The sequence below is a fragment of the Podarcis bocagei genome, assembly GCF_964188305.1.
Source record: "Podarcis bocagei genome assembly, chromosome: 17".
Classification (NCBI taxonomy): domain Eukaryota; kingdom Metazoa; phylum Chordata; class Lepidosauria; order Squamata; family Lacertidae; genus Podarcis; species Podarcis bocagei.
In genome coordinates this window covers 37,757,489-37,779,452 of record NC_138143.1, presented here as the reverse complement: position 1 = coordinate 37,779,452, position 21,964 = coordinate 37,757,489, and the positions used below count along the sequence as shown (strand labels likewise).

The 21,964-nt window shown below is 41.4% G+C and overlaps 1 protein-coding gene across 3 annotated transcripts in view; it reads right to left on the bottom strand.

The window, feature by feature from the left end:
- PAX5 (paired box 5) overlaps nt 1-21,964 on the bottom strand; it is a 229,625-nt gene that overhangs the window by 41,230 nt on the left and 166,431 nt on the right. For all 3 annotated transcript variants that reach the window (XM_081176730.1, XM_081176732.1, XM_081176731.1), the window contains one exon: nt 13,961-14,062. In XM_081176730.1, coding sequence (XP_081032856.1) covers nt 13,961-14,062 — 102 coding nt within the window. The remainder of the gene's footprint in view (nt 1-13,960; nt 14,063-21,964) is intronic.

Sequence of the window (21,964 nt, the reverse complement as noted above, 5' to 3'; positions counted from 1 at the left end):
ATTCACTTTAACTTCTGCCTCATTGCTTCACTGTGGAGGTGATTATATTGGCTATTAACCAGCATTAATGTTCATTGTTTTATTGCTAAACTTTCCTACACCTTTTTTGCCCTCTGTGACTTAGCCAAACTACAGCCAGAAACTGCAGTCAATGTCACCAAAAAGGGTTTTACTTGCACCTCATGCTAAAGAACAGTAAGAGAGGTGGCGTGTCCCTCACCTCCTCATCTTTACTTGAACAGACAGTAACCCCGAGGCAAGATGCATACTTCAGTGGGCAGTTACTGGCTCATTGAGTTTTCAGCCAGCTCTGAAATGGTCATTAGAAAACAAACAGTAACATTTTTTTTGAAAAGAAAAAAAATGGCAAAGTAAAAACTGAAGCTAAATGATATGGGTGATGAGACAATCAAAATGTAATCCAAACTAGTACCTAGAATTGGATCCCATCCCTAATCTTAAACCACAAAATATAGTGAAGTGTGTAGGAAATTAAACTTCCAATAGAAGTTGAATTATTTGCCAATACACTTCTTTTTTAATTTCCCAGTTTTGTTTCCTGTGCAGCATTCCTCTGGAGAACAAAGTTTATCCTTGCACACAACAATAAGGGGGCACAATTAAATAATTGTAAACCATATGGGGAAAGATCAAGAGCTATGAGTTAAATCTGGTGTGAAAAAAGTTTTTGCAGATCCTTACTTGGAGCCTGCTGGTGCCAAGGGACTTTAAGTTGATTTTAAAGGTAAAGGTAAAGGTACCCCTGCCCGTACGGGCCAGTCTTGGCAGACTCTAGGGTTGTGCGCTCATCTCACTCTATAGGCCGGGAGCCAGCGCTGTCCGCAGACACTTCCGGGTCACGTGGCCAGCATGACAAGCTGCATCTGGCGAGCCAGCGCAGCACACGGAACGCCGTTTACCTTCCCGCTGGTAAGCGGTCCCTATTTATCTACTTGCACCCGGGGGTGCTTTCGAACTGCTAGGTTGGCAGGCGCTGGGACCGAACGACGGGAGCGCACCCCGCCGCGGGGATTTGAATCGCCGACCATGCGATCGGCAAGTCCTAGGCGCTGAGGTTTTACCCACAGCGCCACCCGCGTCCCAAGTTGATTTTACCAGCCTTTAAATAGAATCTGGAAAGGATGTTAAGTGTTTTTATCGGACCCGTTGTTGCCTAATCTTCCTGATGCAAACAGGACAAGGATTTCTGAAAAATTATTATAGCAGTTTAGGAACTCATGACAAGGCAGAGCACATAGGATTATCCTATATTGTACTCACAGCGCACTGTGAGGTAGGTTAGACTAAGACCCAAGCCCACACAGTATGTATCGTGGTTGTGCAAAGATTTGAAACCAATTCTACCGTTCTGTTTCATATGTTGTCTTTTTAAAATGAGTACGGATTAGGCAGATATCTTGTTGCATAGCCTGATATCTAGTATAGCAAATGGAACACTACCTCAGTCCTATGACTTTGCCACAAAAGCCAGCTGAATTGTTCCAGGGGCACAATGATGTACATCACCAACTACAGTGGTGCCCCGCAAGACGAATGCCTCGCAAGACGGAAAACTCGCTAGACGAAAGGGTTTTCCGTTTTGGAGGTGCTTCGTAAAACGAATCTCCTATGGGCTTGCTTCGCAAGACGAAAATGTCTTGCGAGTTCCTGCGGGGTTTTTCCCCTTCCCCCCTTTTTTCTAAGCCGCTAAGCCGCTTATCAGCTGATCCGATAAGACGATAAGCCGCTAAAAGCCGCTAATAGCGCTACTCCGCTAATCCGTCAATGGGCTTGCTTCGCAAGACGAAAAAACCACTAGACGAAGAGAATCACAGAACGGATTCTTTTCGTCTTGCGAGGCACCACTGTACTTACAAGCAAGGGGGTGGGGGAAACCATGGTTGTCATGCCCTCTTCATCAGTTTCCAGAGGCATTTGGATGACCAGTGTTGGGAGACAGAATGCTAGCCAGACCTTGGCCTGATCCTGCCAGGTAGTGCTTAAGTTCCTACATGAATACACTCCAAAAGGTACTAGCAGCTCACTTTACAGCAACACATACGCCTTGACCATGAATTTTCTGTTTTTATACTTAATAGAAAATCTATCTGGAGCAAATGAGAAAGAGAGGCATACAGCTTGCACAGTTAGTGCTTAGAGCCTGTAAAATGTTGCTTTTGCTAGAGCACAATATAAGCTCCCACCACAAGAGTGTTGAAAAACCATTTGTCACACTATCGGTTTATGAAGCAGAGCTGGGACAGAGAACAGTTGGATTGAAAAGAGCATGTGTCTCCTTCCACTCATATCTGTGTAATTCTAAATTCAATAAAGTCACACCTGTGTAAAAGTTATGTAAGCCAGAAGGAAAATAAAACACTGGCTCCCAATACTGCCGCCTCAGCCACTAGGAGTCAGCACTGGCTCCTGCAGTTGAAAAGCATAGGCGGCTTTCGCTTCCTATGCCTCTTGGAAGATTCAAAGTGGCTAAATGCTAAGCACTACTTTATAATTTCACAGTTGATGTTATGTTCATGTAAATGTTCTCAAGAGAGGTAGCTTAGTGGCAGAGCATTGTCTTTGCATTCAATCCCTGGCATCTCCAGGTCGGACAGGGAATATTCCCTATCTGAAATCCTGAAGAATTGCTACCAGTCAGTGTAAAATACATTGAGCTAGATTGACTATTCATCTGACTCATTATAGGGCAGCCACCTGTGTTCCTATGTCCATGGAGGAAACAGATGCTATAGGAGATCCTATGTTCTTGAGACCTCAAGTCCAACTCAACTGCATTGGACCCAGAGAGAATATGTGCTGCGTTTTCTTTTCTGGGGGAGCTTGAGAATATATTTCTTTGCAGGTTTAGTTGAATTGTAGAGTCTTTTCACATTTAAGACTTAAATTGCCTCATTCAATTTACATAAATATTTTATTGTTACTGTAGAAAAGAGCCATTTGTCATTTGAATTAAGTTTTGGCCGACATAGGTTTTTAAATTTGTATTAAAAGTCCATTGAAGCAAGAACTGTTCTAAGCCTCACAGGTGAAAATGCTTGGAGTTTCACAACTGAATTAATCTAATAATGAAAACAACTCTTTTTCTTGATTACTCTTCTCAAATATGATTTCCCACCTTCTCCTATGCATGTGGTTCTAGAGGTCTTTTGAATGCTGTGTGTTTTTGACCCAGCAATTCAAACAAAAGGGTATTAGGCTGTAGCTACTGTATGTTTTAGTGAACCCTAGGTTTGAATTTGATCATTTTCAGATCCCTTTATTCGGGTAATTGCACACATAGACTTCGTATAAAGGAAATTCATTTGTTCAGGGTCACTGCATGGTTTTTCATTAAAAACAAATTACCAATGTTCAGAAAGGACATCTGGGTTTCCAGAGTCCCATTAATGACTATATTTTCAGCATCACTATCCCGGACGGTCTATCCTTTCCTGTCACCCTCCGTTTAGAGCCCCAAGAGGACAATGAGAATGACAGTCGAGTGAATGGCAAAGCATGAGGGATGAGGCCAAAACCTTAGTCCCCAGGGAAAGGAAAAAGGTACAAGTGAAATAAAAAAAAATATCCAGAGGGTAACAGGGGCCATTGTCTCAGCTTTTCCAATACAAGAACCAGAACAAAAATTTAAATGAACAAGCATGATTATTTAAGCATAAGCTTATTCCAATTCAATTATAAAACACGACAAGCCCTCAGGGCAAGACAAGCTTGGGTGACGTTTAGAAAGTTTTCATGCTGAAAATACAACTAGTCAAAAACATGTTATTTCTGCAGACAAAATTCCTTGATCAAAAGTAACACCTAGAGAAAGCAGGCTTCATGGTGTGATATTATGATGCATAGAATGCATGAGTACTTTGATAGAAATTGCAAAGGACAATGTTTTCCAACCTGAGAGAATTGAGTGCATGCATGTACACATAGAGCACACTTGCTATGCAGATCTGAACCAGTCACTCACTCAGAGGTATCCTATTCTCCATGTAAAAACAAGGAGAATGACTGACGCTGCATTATGACCGAATGAAAGGCATTAACAACACAAAACAAGAAAAATCTTATATCCAGTGTTGCTGCTCCTGCCATTTTAGAAGTAACACATTTCTTTGGAAAGCAACGGTAAAATATACAGTTTCCTCCTCATATTGGACATGCCCAGCCCATGTATGTAAATATTTTTATTTCTGACCCTTGGAGGGCTAGGAAATTGTAGCAAGCTCTCCTCAGGTGTAGGCAGGTATTTGTTCAAATTAACTCGCTGTTTGCATATCACACTTGAAGGTTAGGAGGAAAATTGAATTAAACACTAATATTAAGGAGGTAGGATTAAAAAAAACAAACACCATGGATTAGCCAGTATCAAACGGGTTGCTAACTAGTCTTGTGCACCCAATATATTTTAGTCATGTGTTGCTCAAACAGCACCTCTTTTCAATAAGTTCAATTCTATAATTTTGGGTCTATTGTGAAGAATCACTCTGCTTATTTTGCATACATTTAAGCTCTACAGTCATACCTTGGGATAAATACGCTTCAGGATAAGTATTTTCAGGTTGCATTCTGCGGTGACCCATAAGTAACGGAGCGTGTTACTTCCGGGTTTCACCGCTCGCACATGCGCAGACGGTCAAAATGACATCACGCGCATGCGCAGAAGCGGTGACCCACGCACGTGCAGATGTGCAGTTGCATCTTACATTCTGTTCAGGATGCGAACGGGGCTCCTCTCCCCCATGCTTTTCAACATTTACATGCAGCCACTGGGAGAAATCATCAGGAGGTTTGGGCTGGGTGTTCATCAGTATGCGGATGATACCCAGCTCTACCTCTCTTTTAAATCAGAACCAGTGAAGGCGGTGAAGGTCCTGTGTGAGTGCCTGGAGGCGGTTGGAGGATGGATGGTGGCTAACAGATTGAATCCTGACAAGACAGAAGTACTGTTTTTGGGGGACAGGAGGCGGGCAGGTGTGGAGGATTCCCTGGTCCTGAATGGGGTAACTGTGCCCCTGAAGGACCAGGTGCGCAGCCTGGGAGTCATTTTGGACTCACAGCTGTCCATGGAGGCACAGGTCAAATCTGTATCCAGGGCAGCTGTTTACCAGCTCCATCTGGTACGTAGGCTGAGACCCTATCTGCCTGCAGACTGTCTCGCCAGAGTGGTACATGCTCTGGTTATCTCCCGCTTGGACTACTGCAATGTGCTCTACGTGGGGCTACCTTTGAAGGTGACCCGGAAACTACAACTAATCCAGAATGCGGCAGCTAGACTGGTGACTGGGAGCGGCCGCCGAGACCATATAACACCGGTCTTGAAAGACCTACATTGGCTCCCAGTACGTTTCCGAGCACAATTCAAAGTGTTGGTGCTGACCTTTAAAGCCCTAACCGGCCTCGGTCCAGTATATCTGAAGGAGCGTCTCCTCCCCCATCGTTCTGCCCGGACACTGAGGTCCAGCTCCAAGGGCCTTCTGGCAGTTCCCTCACTGCAAGAGGCCAAATTACAGGGAACCAGGCAGAGGGCCTTCTCGGTAGTGGCGCCCGCCCTGTGGAACGCCCTCCCATCAGATGTCAAAGCGATAAACATCTACCTGACATTCAGAAGACATCTGAAGGCAGCCCTGTTCAGAGAAGTTTTTAATATGTGACATTTTAGTGTATCTTTCATCTTTGTTGGAAGCCGCCCAGAGTGGTTGGGGAAACCCAGCCAGATGGGCGGGGTACAAATAAATTATTATTATTATTATTATTATTATTATTATTATTATTATTATTATTATTATTATTATTATTATTATTATCTCGAGGTACCACTGTACTTATATTGTCACAGACCATGAGTTGTATCCAAAACTGCATATGCAGCGTTCCACTAATGTAATGGGACTTCGCCTTCCTCTTCTCTCCCTGTGCACCCCCAAAAGCCACTCCAGAGGGTATCCCAACCATCTGGAGATTTTTGAGGGTACACAGGAAGCTGCAGCAGAGAAGAGAGGGTATAGAAGTTCTGTTGCACAAGCAGAACTCTGTTGTGCAAGCAGAATGGCACCACTGGATATAGCCCTATACCTATTTCTATGTCATTGCCATGTAAAGCAAACAGTTACATTTTCCCTTGTTTACATCCATGTGTGTGTGTGTCTCCTTGCAAATTGTGGATTACACTTCATGCATCATTTAAATTTGGCTCTGGTCTATGAAAGTGTATGCCATTGTAAATTTGTTTATTTTTAAGGTGCTGATTTAGCAGCATATATCTGTGGATATAAACTCAGGACGAAGAAGGGTATACTGCCAGTGTTATTACTCTTTATGTCAAAGATGGCATTGAGTCCAGCAAGCTAGAAAACCAAAAAGAGCCAGCCACAGAATCATTGTGGGTGGTGATACCAGGCTCAGGAATAATTTAGTGGAGGGGACGTGCTATTGCCCCCCTGATCAAAATGCTTAGGGAGATCTTGTAGTAGTAGGAAACTTCAACTACCCTCATATAATCTGACTATGTATTTGTTTCAGTCGTGACAAAGAGGTAGCGTTTCTAGATATGCAATACATAGTTAAATTATCAAACTCACTTCCGCAGGAGGCAGTGATGGCCGCCAACTTGGATGGCCTCAAAAAAGGATTAAACTAATTCATGGAGGAGAGAGCTATCAATGGCTACTAGCCATGATGACTATGCTCTACCCCCAAAGCTGGATGCCACAGTGTTTCCAAACACATGTGCTCATGTTCAGCTTGCTCCCTTCCCACAGGCATCTGCTTGGCCACTGGGGCTGGATAGGCCATTGGGCTGATCCAGCCCACTCCTCTAATGTTCTTGGCTGCATTTACCTTGACTTGTTTCCACCAACCACTTTTTACAGTGCATTGTAAGGGAAGATTGACAATGGTGGACAAACTGTCTGCCATTCCTGGTCTTCTCACTTTTGAACCTTTGACAAGCTTTCAGGGAACGCTAGATTTCCTCTGAAAATCTTTGGTTTACTTTAGTGCTTGGATTCCAATTCCTGATCAACCTCGGCCAGCATGGCCAGTGGTCAGAGATGATGGGAGCTGTAGTCCTACAACATCTGGAGGGCCACAGGTTATCCACAACTGCTTGACTGTATGGTAATAGTCTGTAACATTGGATCCTCTTTCTACACAGTATCTTCTGTTTTAAAGGCAGCTTATCCCATCTATGTATTCTGATTGAACTACTAGCATAACTGATGTGCAGAGGCAAATAGATTGCTTTGTTCTTTATGGTTCATTGAATTAATCTCTTTGACCATTCTTGCCTTCTGTGTTCACAGTAAAAGACAAAAAGCATACAAAATGTGGAACATTTCTGTGGGACATATTCAGTGATTCCATAAAAATGCATCCTCAAACCTTGTTAACCTGTAATAGAACTCACGCTTTTACATATCCATCCATGAAATGGTTTGACAGTTTCAGTGTCAAAATAGGAATCACAGATGATAGAATACAAAAACTGGAAATGATCTGAAGAACAAAGCATTAGAGCTACCCTCTTGCTTTAAGAAAGAATCCTCAACAAATTAAGACATAACACCACACATTAATCCAACCAATAACATCACACAGATAAACCCATATCTCTCAAGATATAGCATGCTGCAGGACCAAAGCAAGAATGGACAAAGCAACTTGTTGGATCTGTACACAATCTGTCCAGTGCACAAACTAATCGCTGTATGAAGATAACAAAGGACCAATTCAGATTTGGAGCCAAAAGGACATAGGTCACACTCAGTAGCTTCTTCCCATGATGTGCCGCCAGAAAAGTGTTTATGAAGGAATTATGTGGGTGGGGTCAAATACATACTTTATTCATGCAAATGTCATATCCCTTCCACCCATATGTACATGCTAGAGTGATGTGGTAGTTAAGAGCAGTGGACTCGTAATCTGGTGAATCGGTTTGCTTCCCTGCTCCTCCACATGCAGCTGCTGGGTGACCTTGGGCTAGTCACACTTCTCTGAAGTCTCTCAGCCTCACTCACCTCACAGAGTGTTTGTTGTGGAGGAGGAAGGGAAAGGAGATTGTTAGTCGCTTTGAGACTCCTTAAGGGGAGTGAAAGGCGGGATCAGTGGCATAGCGTGGGGGTGCAGGGGGGGCCGGCCGCACCAGGCGCAACATCTGGGGGTTAGGGTTAGGGGGCGCAAATCCACGGGTTAGGGGGCGCAAATCCACAGGTTAGGGGGCGCAAATTACTTGCCTTGCCCCGGGTGCTGACAACCCACGCTACGCCACTGGGCGGGATATCAAGTCCAAACTCCTCCTCCTCCTCCTCCTCTTCTTCTACATAGCCAATGAATGTTTGTATGGAACCAAATGACATTATTGATCCAGACCCTTTTTGTTCCTTCTTGATCATGTTATGGGAAAGGCATAGGAAGAAGCTGTGTGAAAGTGTCACTGCCATTAACCAGCCTTAAACACAGTTTTCATGTTACTTCTGCAAAGTGGTTGCTGCTGCAACACTGTTCACCTGCACATGCCCCACACTCTCATAAAAGCACTAATCACATTGTCTGCCTGCATCACAATGTGGCTCCAGTGGAAGTGCAGAACATGTGATAAATATTCTTACAAATTACTAATAAGAATATGCTGAATCAAACCAAGAGTCCACCTGCCTCCTACAGTCACCTGCAAGATGGCCTCAGAAAGCTCACAAGCAAAGCACGACAGCCATCTCCTGTTGCTTGCTGCCAGAGCCTGGTTAAAAACAAACAAACAGGCAGACATTTCATAGCTCTGCTTGTCTTTCCAAAATCCAAAAGCTCCATCTATTATACTTACATCTTCCTTTTCCTTTAAAAGTCTCAAAGTGCATAGGAATACAGAAAGCTGCCTAATAGTGAGTCAAACCCATTGGTCCATCTAGCTCAGAACTATTTAGCAGTACCTCTCCAGGGTTTCAGGCAGGATTCCAGGGATGGAATCAGGGAGTTTCTGCATGCAAAACATATATTTGCTCCCCCACTGAGCTATGCTCTTTCCCTGAAAGGACTCCTAGTGATTTACCATGAGATCTCACCTTGGGAAACATTTTTGCAAAAGCAACCACACCACAAAGCAGTAATATATGCATTGCATCTTAGCTACTTGAGTGCAAAAGCAACAACTGGAAATGCTGTCATGTTAGAACTGGTTCTAAATCCCAATAAGTAAATGAGCAGACCAAAACAAAAAGCATGTTTGTAACCATCTACCATAGGTCTACACCATCAATCATTTGTGAGAATCTAATACATGGAAGAATAATAGTACAATCTCCACAAGTACATGCACATTGAGAAGCACATATGTAATGACACGTTAAATGAGATAATCTACATCCAGCCTGGGAACTGTGGGCTGTGTAACCATTGAGAGGCCATCTACAAATTCAGGTTCATGCAGTATTTATGTATATCATGCTAACCTCTCTGCTTATTGGATCATGCTCCACATTTCATATTATTTCCCAATTATATGCCACAGAGGGCCAATTTAGGCATTGTTCTCCCAAAGGAAGACTGCAGGAATGGAAACTGCCTTGCTCATGCCAACACTCAGGAGAGCAACATCTGAAAGTACCATATATGGTGCAGTTCTTCACATGAGCAGTAGCTGCACACCAGCACTACTGTTACCTAGCAGTTCAAAAGCACACCAGTGCAAGTAGATAAATAGGTACTGCTGTGACGGGAAGGTAAATGGTGTTTCTGTGAGCTCTGGCACCTGTCACAGTGTTCCATGCAGCAGAAGCAGCTTAGTCATCCTGGCCGCATGACCTGCAAAAGCTGTCTGTGGACAAACGACGGCTCCCTTGACCTGAAAGCGGAGATGAGTGCCATACCCCATAGTTGAATTTGACTGGGCTTAACCATCCAGGGGTCCTTTACCACTGCTACCAGAAGCATGAAGCAGTGGCATGTGGTTATTACACAAAAAAGGGACTGTGCACACAATAACAAACTTTTAAACATTACCCTTGCCATATGTACTATTGCCATGAGCAAGAACTTTTCTGTGGTGATCATATGGGGTCAGAAACCATCCAAACTGGCTTAAATTCACTCCCTATTGCCCATGATGATGCCGTAAGTGACTGATACTATGCACCAGCTCAATGTGATCAGGTGTGCCACCTTGCCCCCATGCTTGAGGGGCCTGGGGTGCACAGCTGCCATGGAACTTGGAGGGCAGCCCCTTCATTGAAAATTGGGGGAGCTTGGTCCCTAGTCCTCCCCCACTCAACTCTGGTGAGTGTGATGGCTACTTGTCCAGGCATTCCTGAGGGGAAATCTGTTAGGTGCTTTCCTGGTCTAGCCTTTCATCTGCTAGCTATAGGTACACCTGGATCCATATCAGCTGCCTCCCAGTTCTGACCTGCCTATCACAAATTCTGCTTCCAAATTACCTAGCACATCCTTTGGCAAATACTACAGAAATTAAAAGACTATAGTATAGCACAGGCATGTCCAACAGGTAGATCATGACCTACCAGTAGATCACTGGACTTCTGTGATAGATCACTGGTAGATGATCACTGGCTCCCCCCCCAAAGATCAACAACTTTGGCTCCCCCCAAAAAGCTCAACACCTTTGACCTCAACCCCCCCAAAAGGGGGTAGATCACTGCCAGTTTTTAACTCTGGGAATAGATCGCAGTCTCTTGGGAGTTGGCCACCCCTGGTGTAGCACTTTGCAGAAGAGGATCAAGCTATATAGCAATGTCAAAAAACATGAAACAAAAACTCCCTTTCTCGCTTTGTATCTTGCACCCCATGTTAATTAGTCATTGGCATAATTCATGGCTAATTATTAAATTATTTATTGTATCCACTTTTTGCATATGCTCTGAAAATTACAGGAGATCAGTATGTCTAGAAGTGAGTTTCTGAGAACTGGTGAAATGAATCCTCCTTGTATAAATGTCAGGACAGAATAATTCAGTCATACAAGAGTACAAACACTGATGTGTGTGTAATAAAGCTAATCTGTCGGCTGTTTCAGAGCCAAATTATAAAAGACTGCATGCATTCATAAGAGGCTTCTGAAACTGCCCCTCCAAACGATAAGTGACAAGAGATGAACAAAAAGTTATTTTGGATTCTAGTTAGCAAAGCCTAGTTTAAATGAGCAAGAAGGCTTTTTAAAACCAGCAGATAACTTTCACTTTTGTAGAGCAGAATGTTGCTATTAAAAGAAAACATGGAACTTTATCTGTGCAGGTGTATGTTGTTAGAAACATAGTTTTCTATCCAATGTAGTACTAAGCAACTGTCACATCGCCCGGCTAGCTCAGTTGGTAGAGCACGAGACTAAGCAACTGTCCCATCAGTGCAATGATTGATGCTTGTGCAACAGGGCTCCCCCCCTCCACATGCACCCTTCCTTCTCCCCAAATCTGCTCTAGAGGGTTGGGGAAAACCCAGAACAGATTTAGGGGATGCATGGAGGTGAGGGAGGGAAGTAGTGTTGCACAACTGTAAACCTTGCACTGACAGGACAGTTACTTTGTGCTGTGTTTGATGCAATTTTAAGTGCTTAGGGTCTCTAAAGTTAATCCAACCCTGGAGGAGGGTCAGGACAACACCTAGAACAGCTCACAGGGGAACGATCATATTTGTGTAACACTTGTTTAGCATATATATATATATATATATATATATATATATATATATATATATATATGCACACATACACAACCTTTATGACAATACTTCAGCCCCCAATGCACTTTTACCAATATATGAATATATATGGGGGAGGGGGCCAAAAACAGTCCAATGAGAGCTGAATATGCCCATTACATACAGAACTGTGACTGGCTGTTGCTGGACAGGAATAAAATGGAATATCTTCAGAAACTGCTTGGCTGGCTGGCTGAAATCTTAAACAGGAGCACTCCATACTGCCCGTCCTAATTCATGTGACTTGACACCAAATACTTGCTTTGGTTTTTAACGTTTTAATAGCAACTCATCATGAGGGATGGGCCAACCATTTTTAGAACTCAGAAGTTTTAAAGGGAGCTTGCAATGTGGCAGAGGAACAGACTGCTAATAAAAGGGGAAAAGGGGGGGGGGGAGACTGCGCAGTATGCAGAACATTTGTCTAAAGGATCAGCCTGAATTATGACCATACTCTCCAATTAGTCCATGTTGTGTGTAATGATTCTAAGAAAATATGCCTATTCTGAGAGTGTGAAGGAGGATTTCAGGAAGCCGGTACAACATTCAGTTCGCATAAGCTAGGTAACCAGCCAGGCAGTGGGGATTCAGTTCCATTCACATTTTCGTGTGGCTCCCTAATTCATTCTCAAACCACACACAAAACAAAATTCGGTGATCCTTTAATATCTGCACTTATCCAAATTTTGCAATGCAGTTCAACAAGCAAATAACGTGTAGGAAAATATATTTTATACGCTTGTGCAAACAGTATACAAAATGCAACTTAGGGGAATTGCATGCAAAAATTAGGGGAATGCACATTAAAATGCTTACAAATGCTCTTGAATTATTTTTTAAATAATGGAAGCTGATGCAGGAATGTGGGAGCGGGATTTAAGATTGGAAAAATGAGAAAGTAGGAGATTCTGAACATGGCAGATTCATTCATCCCTAAAGCCAGGTGCATGTGTGAAGTAGCACTATAGCAGAGAAGACCTTTGGGATTTTCAGATTACATTTCAGAGCTAGGGAAGAATAGAGGGGTTGGTTTATGTTGGTAACGATGGATTTGGGGGGGGGTACTTAATTATTTGATCCATCATAGACTCACTGAACAAAAGGTTCATGATAATGGGGAGACGAGTAGGTGATGTTGCTTATATTGCTTGTGTTTGGACCAATAAACTTTGACTGCCTGAATGGCCAGAAGATGCAGAGTGCAGTTGTCAAGGATGGAACATTCCTAAATTTTCTTCCCAGTGAATTGAAAATGTGGCTTTCCAGTTTTTGGGAAGAGAAATATCTTTTCTAAATGTATGTGAAATTCCACCAGTCCCTCTCTGTAAACAGTAACAGTTTTCTTAAATTTAATATTTCTACCACATCACTATAGTTCTAAATATGGGGCAATAATTCATCAGTTCCTAATGTTACTAAATACTGCCCAGTATGAATGCATTATTAAAGTCTGATGTTACAAAGTACTGAGTAAAACTTTTTCAACTCTTCCCCACTGTCAGAAAAATTTGAAAGCCCTGCTCCTGGCAGAGGGCACTTTCAATTATCATACCCAAGCTTGAGATGTTCTTACATCAAATAACAGCCCAGGAAATGGTTGGCTTCTTTTAAAGCAAATATAAGAAAGACCAAAGGTGAACAAAAGGGAACATTAGGTGATTCACTGGAGACATTAATGGCTAAGATCTCATGTGTGAAAAGCCTTGGAAGAGATCATTTGCAGGCACCCATATTAAGCAGCATAATTTCAAAGTATGAGATTCCTCTGGCACAATTGCAAGAAATGCTTATAGCAAAGTTAATTAAAATGATTCACATGACAAAAAATCAGAGAAGTGAGGTAACTCTGAGATTAACCTTATGTACATTTTATCATGTGTATCCAACAGCCATGCAGCAAGGCTAGACACTTCTTTTCCTACATGTTTTGACCGAAAAAATTCTCTTTTTCCAGTCCACAGTCCTATGTAACCCAAAGCATATGGATTTAAGTCTCCCTCTAACTTCAAGTAGTCCTAAACCAGCTTGAACTCAGTTTACTTGCGCTATAGAACAGCAGCCTAGGTGAAATTAAAAGACTGTGAGAAAGGCAGTAGTTCAATTTGCCTGTTTTACATCTCCTCTTTCATTCAGTGCCATTACTATGCCTGCCAATGGTATGAAAGCAGAGCACAAAGGCAGCACTTGGCTTTGCTGCTAAAAGACTGTTTCTTTCTTTTCTTTCTTTTTTTAAATGGAAACTCACCAGGCACCATCCCTGTCAGCGTTGGAGCAGAGTAGCTGCCCTGTCCAGCAGGGGGGACGTGCGGAGGGTATCCAGGGAGGGTTGTGCTTGCCAAATCACGACCTGAAGAATCAAACCAACAAATCACCATGTGAGCATTCACAACAACTAGACATGTTTTTACATTTCCCTTAACACTCAGAACACAGGCCATGCATTTGTCATAACTGTACTGTGAATACCAAAGTGGGATGTTTTCCCCCCAGCCTTAGCTTTGGCAGAAATGAGAAAGATTTCCCTTTCTTTATAAGCTGCCACAAAGTAAGAGACTGAGAGCAATGGCAAACAGCACTGCAAACAGGTTAGTAGCAAACCAGCTTTGAACTCTACTTGTTCCTGCTTATTCTTAAGTTTCTTTGCAGATCTGACATGCCAAACAGATTGAAAACAGATTTATTTTTCTGAGTGATGTGAGGACCCTTTTCTAGAATTAAAAAAAGTTAATGTAAGAGGCAAAACAAACCCCCCAAAATAAAACAATCTTCAATCAAGGTATAGGTAAAATATACTCTTATTAAATAGAAACAGAAGCACTTCTAAACTATTGCTATACTACAGGTGGAATTCAACTGCATACCAGCAAATTCAGGTTGCAAAATTAAATGGATTTTGCACCCTTGCACAAAACCAGTTCAAAAAGGGGAAAAAAGCTCTCTTAGTGGTAAGGATAAGGAAATGCACTGGAAAATATGGGATAACAATTCTTTGATGTGACATCATATAACCTCCCAGCAGACAACTCAGAATGAATGCTCATTAAACAGGTTGACTGAAAAAGACTGCCTGAAGATAACATAGCCTGAATGAAGGACACAACTAGTGTGAGAGCTATCTCAATAACTCATTGAAAAAGTACTGGTGAAATGTGTGGCATCTGTGAAAGACCATCATTGACATATTGAATTAAAATATACCATGTTATAAAAGCAAATCTGCTACAGTCTGTTCTTCTGAGGGTTTGAACTAATGTATTAACTTTCCTGACAAGGCTAAGTGCTATACCCTTTGACACCAAAGTTTGATATGTGAGTTTTCCCACCTTTTGGCTATTTCAAGTCAAGTTATTTGACTAAAAAAAGGTTATGACAAGCTCACTTACGTGATTTATTTTATCATTTTTGATACTTCAGCAAAAAACAGCCTGTACTACAAAAGTATATTACAATTTTATATTCCCACTACATATGATAAAATAAGCCCTTTTCTTGACACCCCCATCACCATTCTGGTTTGGTTAAGACTTGTGATTAACAGCAAAATGGGGTGAGCTACCAAGAGTGCAAGATTTTCAGTGTCTTTTCCCTAATGACTGAAAAAGAGAACACAAACTGAAGACCTCTCTGATAAGAAGGGCTATTTAAATATGTACAAAAAATGTAGAACGCAACCTGCAAATTCATTATGTTCTGAATATATCTGAACAGAATTCTGTCATCATTCATCCTAAAGGACATTAAGGATAAAAGAAACAGAAATGCCCTAAATATGCCCAATTTCCAAAAACATACCATTTATTGTGAACAGCTAAAATATATTGTCAAATAAAAGAAATTTCAACATTCACCTCCTGTGGATATCCATTACTCATCTGTGAATGGAAAAACCAGGGGCTTGAAGCTCATTGATTCTAATAAGCGGTTTTGTTTATTCTGGGATGGACCTGTCACAAATATTATCATCTTGTAACCATGGAGTCATCAACACACTCCTAACTGCTGCAATGATGTCCTTGAGGACCTCTTAGGGTGTCTGTGAAACATCTGAGCACCCGAACTAAAATAAGGGTCCTACTTACTGTCCCTTCATCATGGGGTGGAAAGAGTAATTACCTTCCCCCATGTGAAAAGTACCGTATTTTTCGCTCTATAACATGCACCCGACCATAACACGCACATAGTTTTTAGAGGAGGAAAATCCGTAGGCACGCCACCCGTAGGCATTCCCTCCATAACACGCACAGACAGTTCCCCTTACTTTTTAGGAGGAAAAAAGTGAGTGTTATGGTGCAAAAAATACGGTATATATTGCTGACAGTGGAAGTTGAAAGAAAACTCTTTCTTACTTTCTCCTTCAGCTCTGTGTACTTTGCAAGGCTCAGATTAACACCTGAGAAAGCAACATTATCAAAAAGAAAGGAGTGAAAGGGAAGGTTTCAAACCTATTGAACCTATGGAAAAGGAATTTGACAGACTTTTCTGAAATTATGAAACTATGAAATATTACATAACATGCTGTATTTTAGTTGCATTGTATTCAAGTTGCTATAAAGAATACTTTAGGCACGTAGCCAGTATTTTTCCAAATGGATTGTGGTAGCCTACCTTGTGACTGCGTTTTACATTTGGATCACAAGTTAAATCACAAGGCAGTGGTGAGAGAAGCTGTTACGTGAGTACCTTTGCTAGTGTTTATATATGCAGATGAAGCTGCTTGCATCACACAAACACAGAAATAAATCCATGTAGCTGTTGGTCTTTTGGTGTTGTCCAAAATGCATGCAGCAGAAAGAGCGGGCCTAATATTTTGATCTTTAGCTAGAAAGCTACTTTTTAGTAAAATATATTTAGAGGCTCACACTGGGACCAGTGGGAGAACGTTTGTAAAACTGAAAACAATGTATCTTTGTTATTTTATAACATTTGAAACAAGTTCTGCAAGTAAAGTTTTGAAACCTTATTTCTAGTGTTGAAGAAGATTTACTTCTGTGTGAAAGTAAGATCAGAGATCTTCCGCTGTTACAATTTGTCTTTCTCAAAAGTTCAAACAAACATCAAAGGCAATATTTGGACATTATTATCCTTAGGGGCCAAAAAAAGGATAACGTAACCATTACCGCTCAGTTACATTCAGCAACATTTCTTGCCATGAGAGCAATCTACTCATTCAGAAAGGGCACATGGTATGAACATTCTGGAACTTTACCACTTCCAAAGTCAAAAGGAGCATTGCCTGTTTCAGTGCCAGAACTGCCAGCCTGAAATTGTCTCACTTTGCCTAATGGTAAGGCCAGCCTTGCATGGGAGATAAGAGTATCGGGACATAGAGCTCTAGTTCAACCTTCTTTTTGGCAAAGTAGGTTTTACATGCAAGGAGTTTTGAAAGGAGCAAACTGAAAATTCAAATATGGCATTACACACCTACATTCTGAAATAATGCAGCCTACATGCTTTTCTTGAGTATTTAGAACTGGACATTAATCTGCAGACAATAAAGCTTTAAATAATTATTGGTATTGCTACACACACACACACACATGCAAGATGAGAAAATAGTCCATAAACAGTTCCACTGGAGGAAAAGGTCAAGTACTGGCTGGTTTTTTTAAAAGCTATCAGAGTAAGGTATAGCAACAACCTGGACATAATGAAATCAGAAAAAATAAGCTGCAGATGTAAGGAGGCTTTATATTCAATAGACTTTTAATGAACCGATGAACTGATATTTGCTTTGCAATGTTTATGCTACTACACACTCTAATACTCACACTCCCAGTGTATTACAACAATAATGACAATAAATTATTCTATACAGGCATACCTATAGTTTCAGAGGCAATCAGCAAGGGTAGGCTTTAAATCAGCCAACCAATCAGCAATGACCTTCCTCTATGGCATGTACTGTTAGTAACTACCTGCCATGTTGATGATGACTTGACTGAATGTCTTTTTTGAAGGTCTGAGTAGGTGAGAGTGATCTTACAGCTTTTTCCACATTTCTAAAACTGAACACTTGAGAGGTATTAAATGTTAGCAACCACACACTCATAATTCCCCCAATCCCCTGAAAAAAACACCCTGCATTTTTTAATGATGGTTGCTCAGAAAAGTTTCATGAAAGACATGCAAGAGACTGAAAGCCTAAAGTCATACAGATGCTTCAACAACCACCCTGTCTTCCCAATACTTTCCTGACACAAGTGGCTCACACCTACCCCAGAGCCCAATCCTCCTCTCTTAAGCTTCATTCACTTTAGGGTTACCAAGAACACCTCTTCACCGAACTAGCTGGGAACTTAAGTCCAAACAGCAAGAAGATAACAATGTCATCCTTGTAGCAGAGCTCTCTTTTCTTAGAGGTAGCAAAAGCGTGGCTGGTTCTGCAAAGTTAACCCTGTTCGTTTTCAAACTGCCACATTGCTATCTCTACCTAAGCTTTACTTTTCAGAGCACTGTTGATCATAGCAAACAGTCATTGTTCTTTAATCAACTTGTCAAACCACTACCAGGAATTATCCACCAACAAATTGTTTCTTACGATGTCAGCAGGATTTGATTTGAAATAAATAATTTGTGAGGTTGCAATGCAGAGAAAGCCATACATACATTCAATAGTTGTCAGTCTCAACAATGTATCATATTGGTGCTGTATGCCTATTGGGTTTTCAGTACTATAAAGCATCTGCTGCATTTTTGGCATAAATAACAGCTCCTTATATCGGGTGCACAGTCCGAAAGGATATTTATCCTGCCACAGGCCACACTAAAATGAATCAGAGTTCTACGAGACCCAAGTAGTGCCTGGTGACTCAAAAGATCTACTCACAAAATAAAGACAGAATTAAAATCAATAGAAAAATCTCAACCTGGCCCAAAGACTCTCATGAGTGTATCTTCTAACAGGGACCTCACCCAAGAATCACACCTCACATTCTCTGAATACTCCAGAAACAGATTATATATTTCTGAGAAGAATATGAGCCTCTGCCTGGCAGCTCAGGCCTTTTGAGTAAGGACTGATGAGTCTGAGTCAATCTGCCACCCAAGGCTATTGGCTCACTTGAGGCATCCCTAATCAAGGTTACAGAAGATACAAAGGCTCAGCCTTCAGCATTAAGCAACAAAATACAACTGAAAACACAATATGCTAAGATAACAATCTGCAGCATATAAATGTCCAAAGGGAAGAATAAAAGCAAGTGACCAGAATCTACACAACACATAAATGGTGGTTTAGAATATAGTATCATTTTGTAAAGGTATTCCAGGTCTCGCTGGGGAAGGTATTCCACAACTTGGCTACCACCACCTACAAGACCCTTCCTTGGTAGCAGCCACCCATTTAACTTAAATCACATGCTTGCTTTGATATCTAAGACATTTAATTTAGATACTGCTATATATACCTTCTTATGCTCAGAATTTTGGGTGGGTAAAACATTGTACACATAAACTATAAATGTAATATTTTGCAGAAATACTGTATGTACAACTAATATACCCCAATGAATCATAATAATAATAATAATAATAATAATAATAATAATAATAATAATAATAATAATAATAATAATAATAATTTATTATTTATACCCCGCCCATCTGGCTGGGCCTCCCCAGCCACTCTGGGCGGCTTCCATAAAAACCAAAAATACAATAAAATATCACATGTTAAAAACTTCCCTGAACAGGGCTGCCTTAAGATGTCTCCTGAATGTCAGATAGTTGTTTATCACTTTGACATCTGCTGGAAGGGCGTTCCACAGGGCGGGCGCCACTACCGAGAAGGCCCTCTGCCTGGTTCCCTGTAGCTTTGCTTCTCGCAATGAGGGAACTGCCAGAAGGCCCTCGGCGCTGGACCTCAGCGTCCAGGCAGAATGATGGGGGTGGAGACGCTCCTTCAGGTATACTGGACTAATAAAGAAATATGTGATAAGCCGCAAGAAGTAGGCATAAAAAGCAATGGGATAGAGGAAAGAGATATTTAAAAGTCCAATGCAGAGGCGCCAACTTGCGCCCAAGATTGAGGGGGCCCAGTGCACATCGTGCACATGTGACATCATGCACACGATGCTGTGTCATTGGAAGAAGGTTGAGTGAGGAGCCCAGCATGGCACGGCTTCAGTGGCCAGTGGCTCCTCCTCTCTCACGCTCAAGAGCAGCCAGCCACTGAAGCCCCACACTTGGCCTCCTCTGTCCCCTCAGCATTGTGGGGGCCTGGCCCTCTCCCAACAAATATTGGGGGACCAAACACACTCTCTTGTCTGCCCCCCTTATTTTTTATTTTACTTTCAGTTCCCTTTGGGGGTTCTTATTTTTGTTGTATTTTAGTAAGCTGTTGTCCTTAAGAAACCCATTGGTGGCCCGCTAACCACCCACTTGTGTGATTATTTGTTTTTCACAGGGAGACTTTTCTGTCACTGGTGGGTTAATGCCTACACATATTTAAAAAGCAATCCAAGCTATAGAAAACCAGTCTCATATTGAAATCAAATATGTAAACCCACCTTAAGAAGAATGCCATTGAACCCTGATATTATGTGTGATATGCTAGCTGTCCAGACAAGAATCACGTAGCTTCTATCTTATGAACAATGCTCTACACACTATAGGTGCTAAATAACTACAGTGCACTAGTAGTAGAAGCAGCAGCAGTCAAATTAGTTGCAAGCTTATACTTTCTCTATCACTTAAAATATAGGATTCAATCAGAAGTCAAATACACTGAACATGGCATGGTCCTGAGATGTCCCATTAAACTGGGTGGGAGGGATAAAAATCAATTGCTGAATTATTACCTATTAGCAGCCCCTAATTGGCTGAGAACTGGGAGTTGAACCAACAGTTAGCTAGAAATGTTGGCCTTTATTGTTCATCAAAATTAAATCAGAAAAGAGAAGAAAGGACAGGGTATAGGAATCAGGAAATTCATTGACTCAATCTCCACAAGCTCAAGGAACTCGGTAACAAAGGAATGTAAAACAGATCACAGGAGCCAGTGGAGTTTGTAATATCATAGTTTAAAAATGCCAGCCGACAGTTCTTAGAGCTGCCCAGTCTCACTGGGAAGGAAAAGATGACCTTATGTCAGCTCAAACAGGGCTGACTGTATGTCATTGTCAGTGACAGAGGGAACATATACAGCTCACTCTTGTCTATCCGTAACAGGAGTATTGTCTACTGTTAGCACTGAGCCCTCCAGATAATTGATTAGCTGACAAATGGCAGTTTATATTCTGCTGATAATCAACTGCTTTCAACCTTCTGTGAAAAGGCAAATATGTTATTACAACTGTTATTTTACTCTCTTTAATGTTAAACACTATAAAGGAAGGTTCCTAAGCACTTCTGCACATTTATATGAGAGCCATAGAAGATGTTCACACAAAAACAGCACCGTGCCCTTCTGGGTGCTTTGTGCCAGTTGTGTTCTTATGCAATTCCTATTCATTCTAATGTATCTTGACAAACTTTGGTGGATCATATCCCATTTCAGTCCTAATGAAACCTGCTACCTAGGTACTATATGACTGCAGCTAAAGCAATTCCACTGTCTCCATTGTCTGGTGCCACTGGCTACATGAAATAACTTGCTGCAAAGGTCATACTGCCTTATAATGCCAACAATAATAATAGCAACAAGGATTTATTCAAAAATAAGCATGTCATCCACTATATGCAGAGTCAGCAGCACAATAAACAACTAATATTTGATATATCCATGGGCTACACACAATACTAGAAAGTCACTAAATCCTTTAAAATTGTTATTTTGTTCATCATAACAAATTTCCTATTATATGGTATCTTAAAAGTCATATTAAACAAATTAATATTTATATACCATTTAACTGACATGTCATTAAAAATAATAGCAATGAATATCACAATGACCAAATACTAGGGTTGCCAAATTTCAAAAAGTAAAAATCCAGACACAAAAGTTGTTGCCATACATCCGGATTTTGACGATTTCCACCCAGACACTGCATCCGACATACATGACATTGGTTTCTCATTCCTGGATTTGATGTTCTTGTAGCTTTTACCTACAAGTGAGTCTTAAATAACAGCATGCCACATAGTAGCATATTAAGGAAAAGGTTTAAGAGATGGCTATGATTGTACAGAAATTCTGCGGATTGCACCAAATATGCAGAGGCAGGGGAAAGACTGCTGGAACCCTTTCCTGTATACAGTGGTGCCCCGCAAGACGAATGCCTCGCAAGACGAAAAACTCGCTATACGA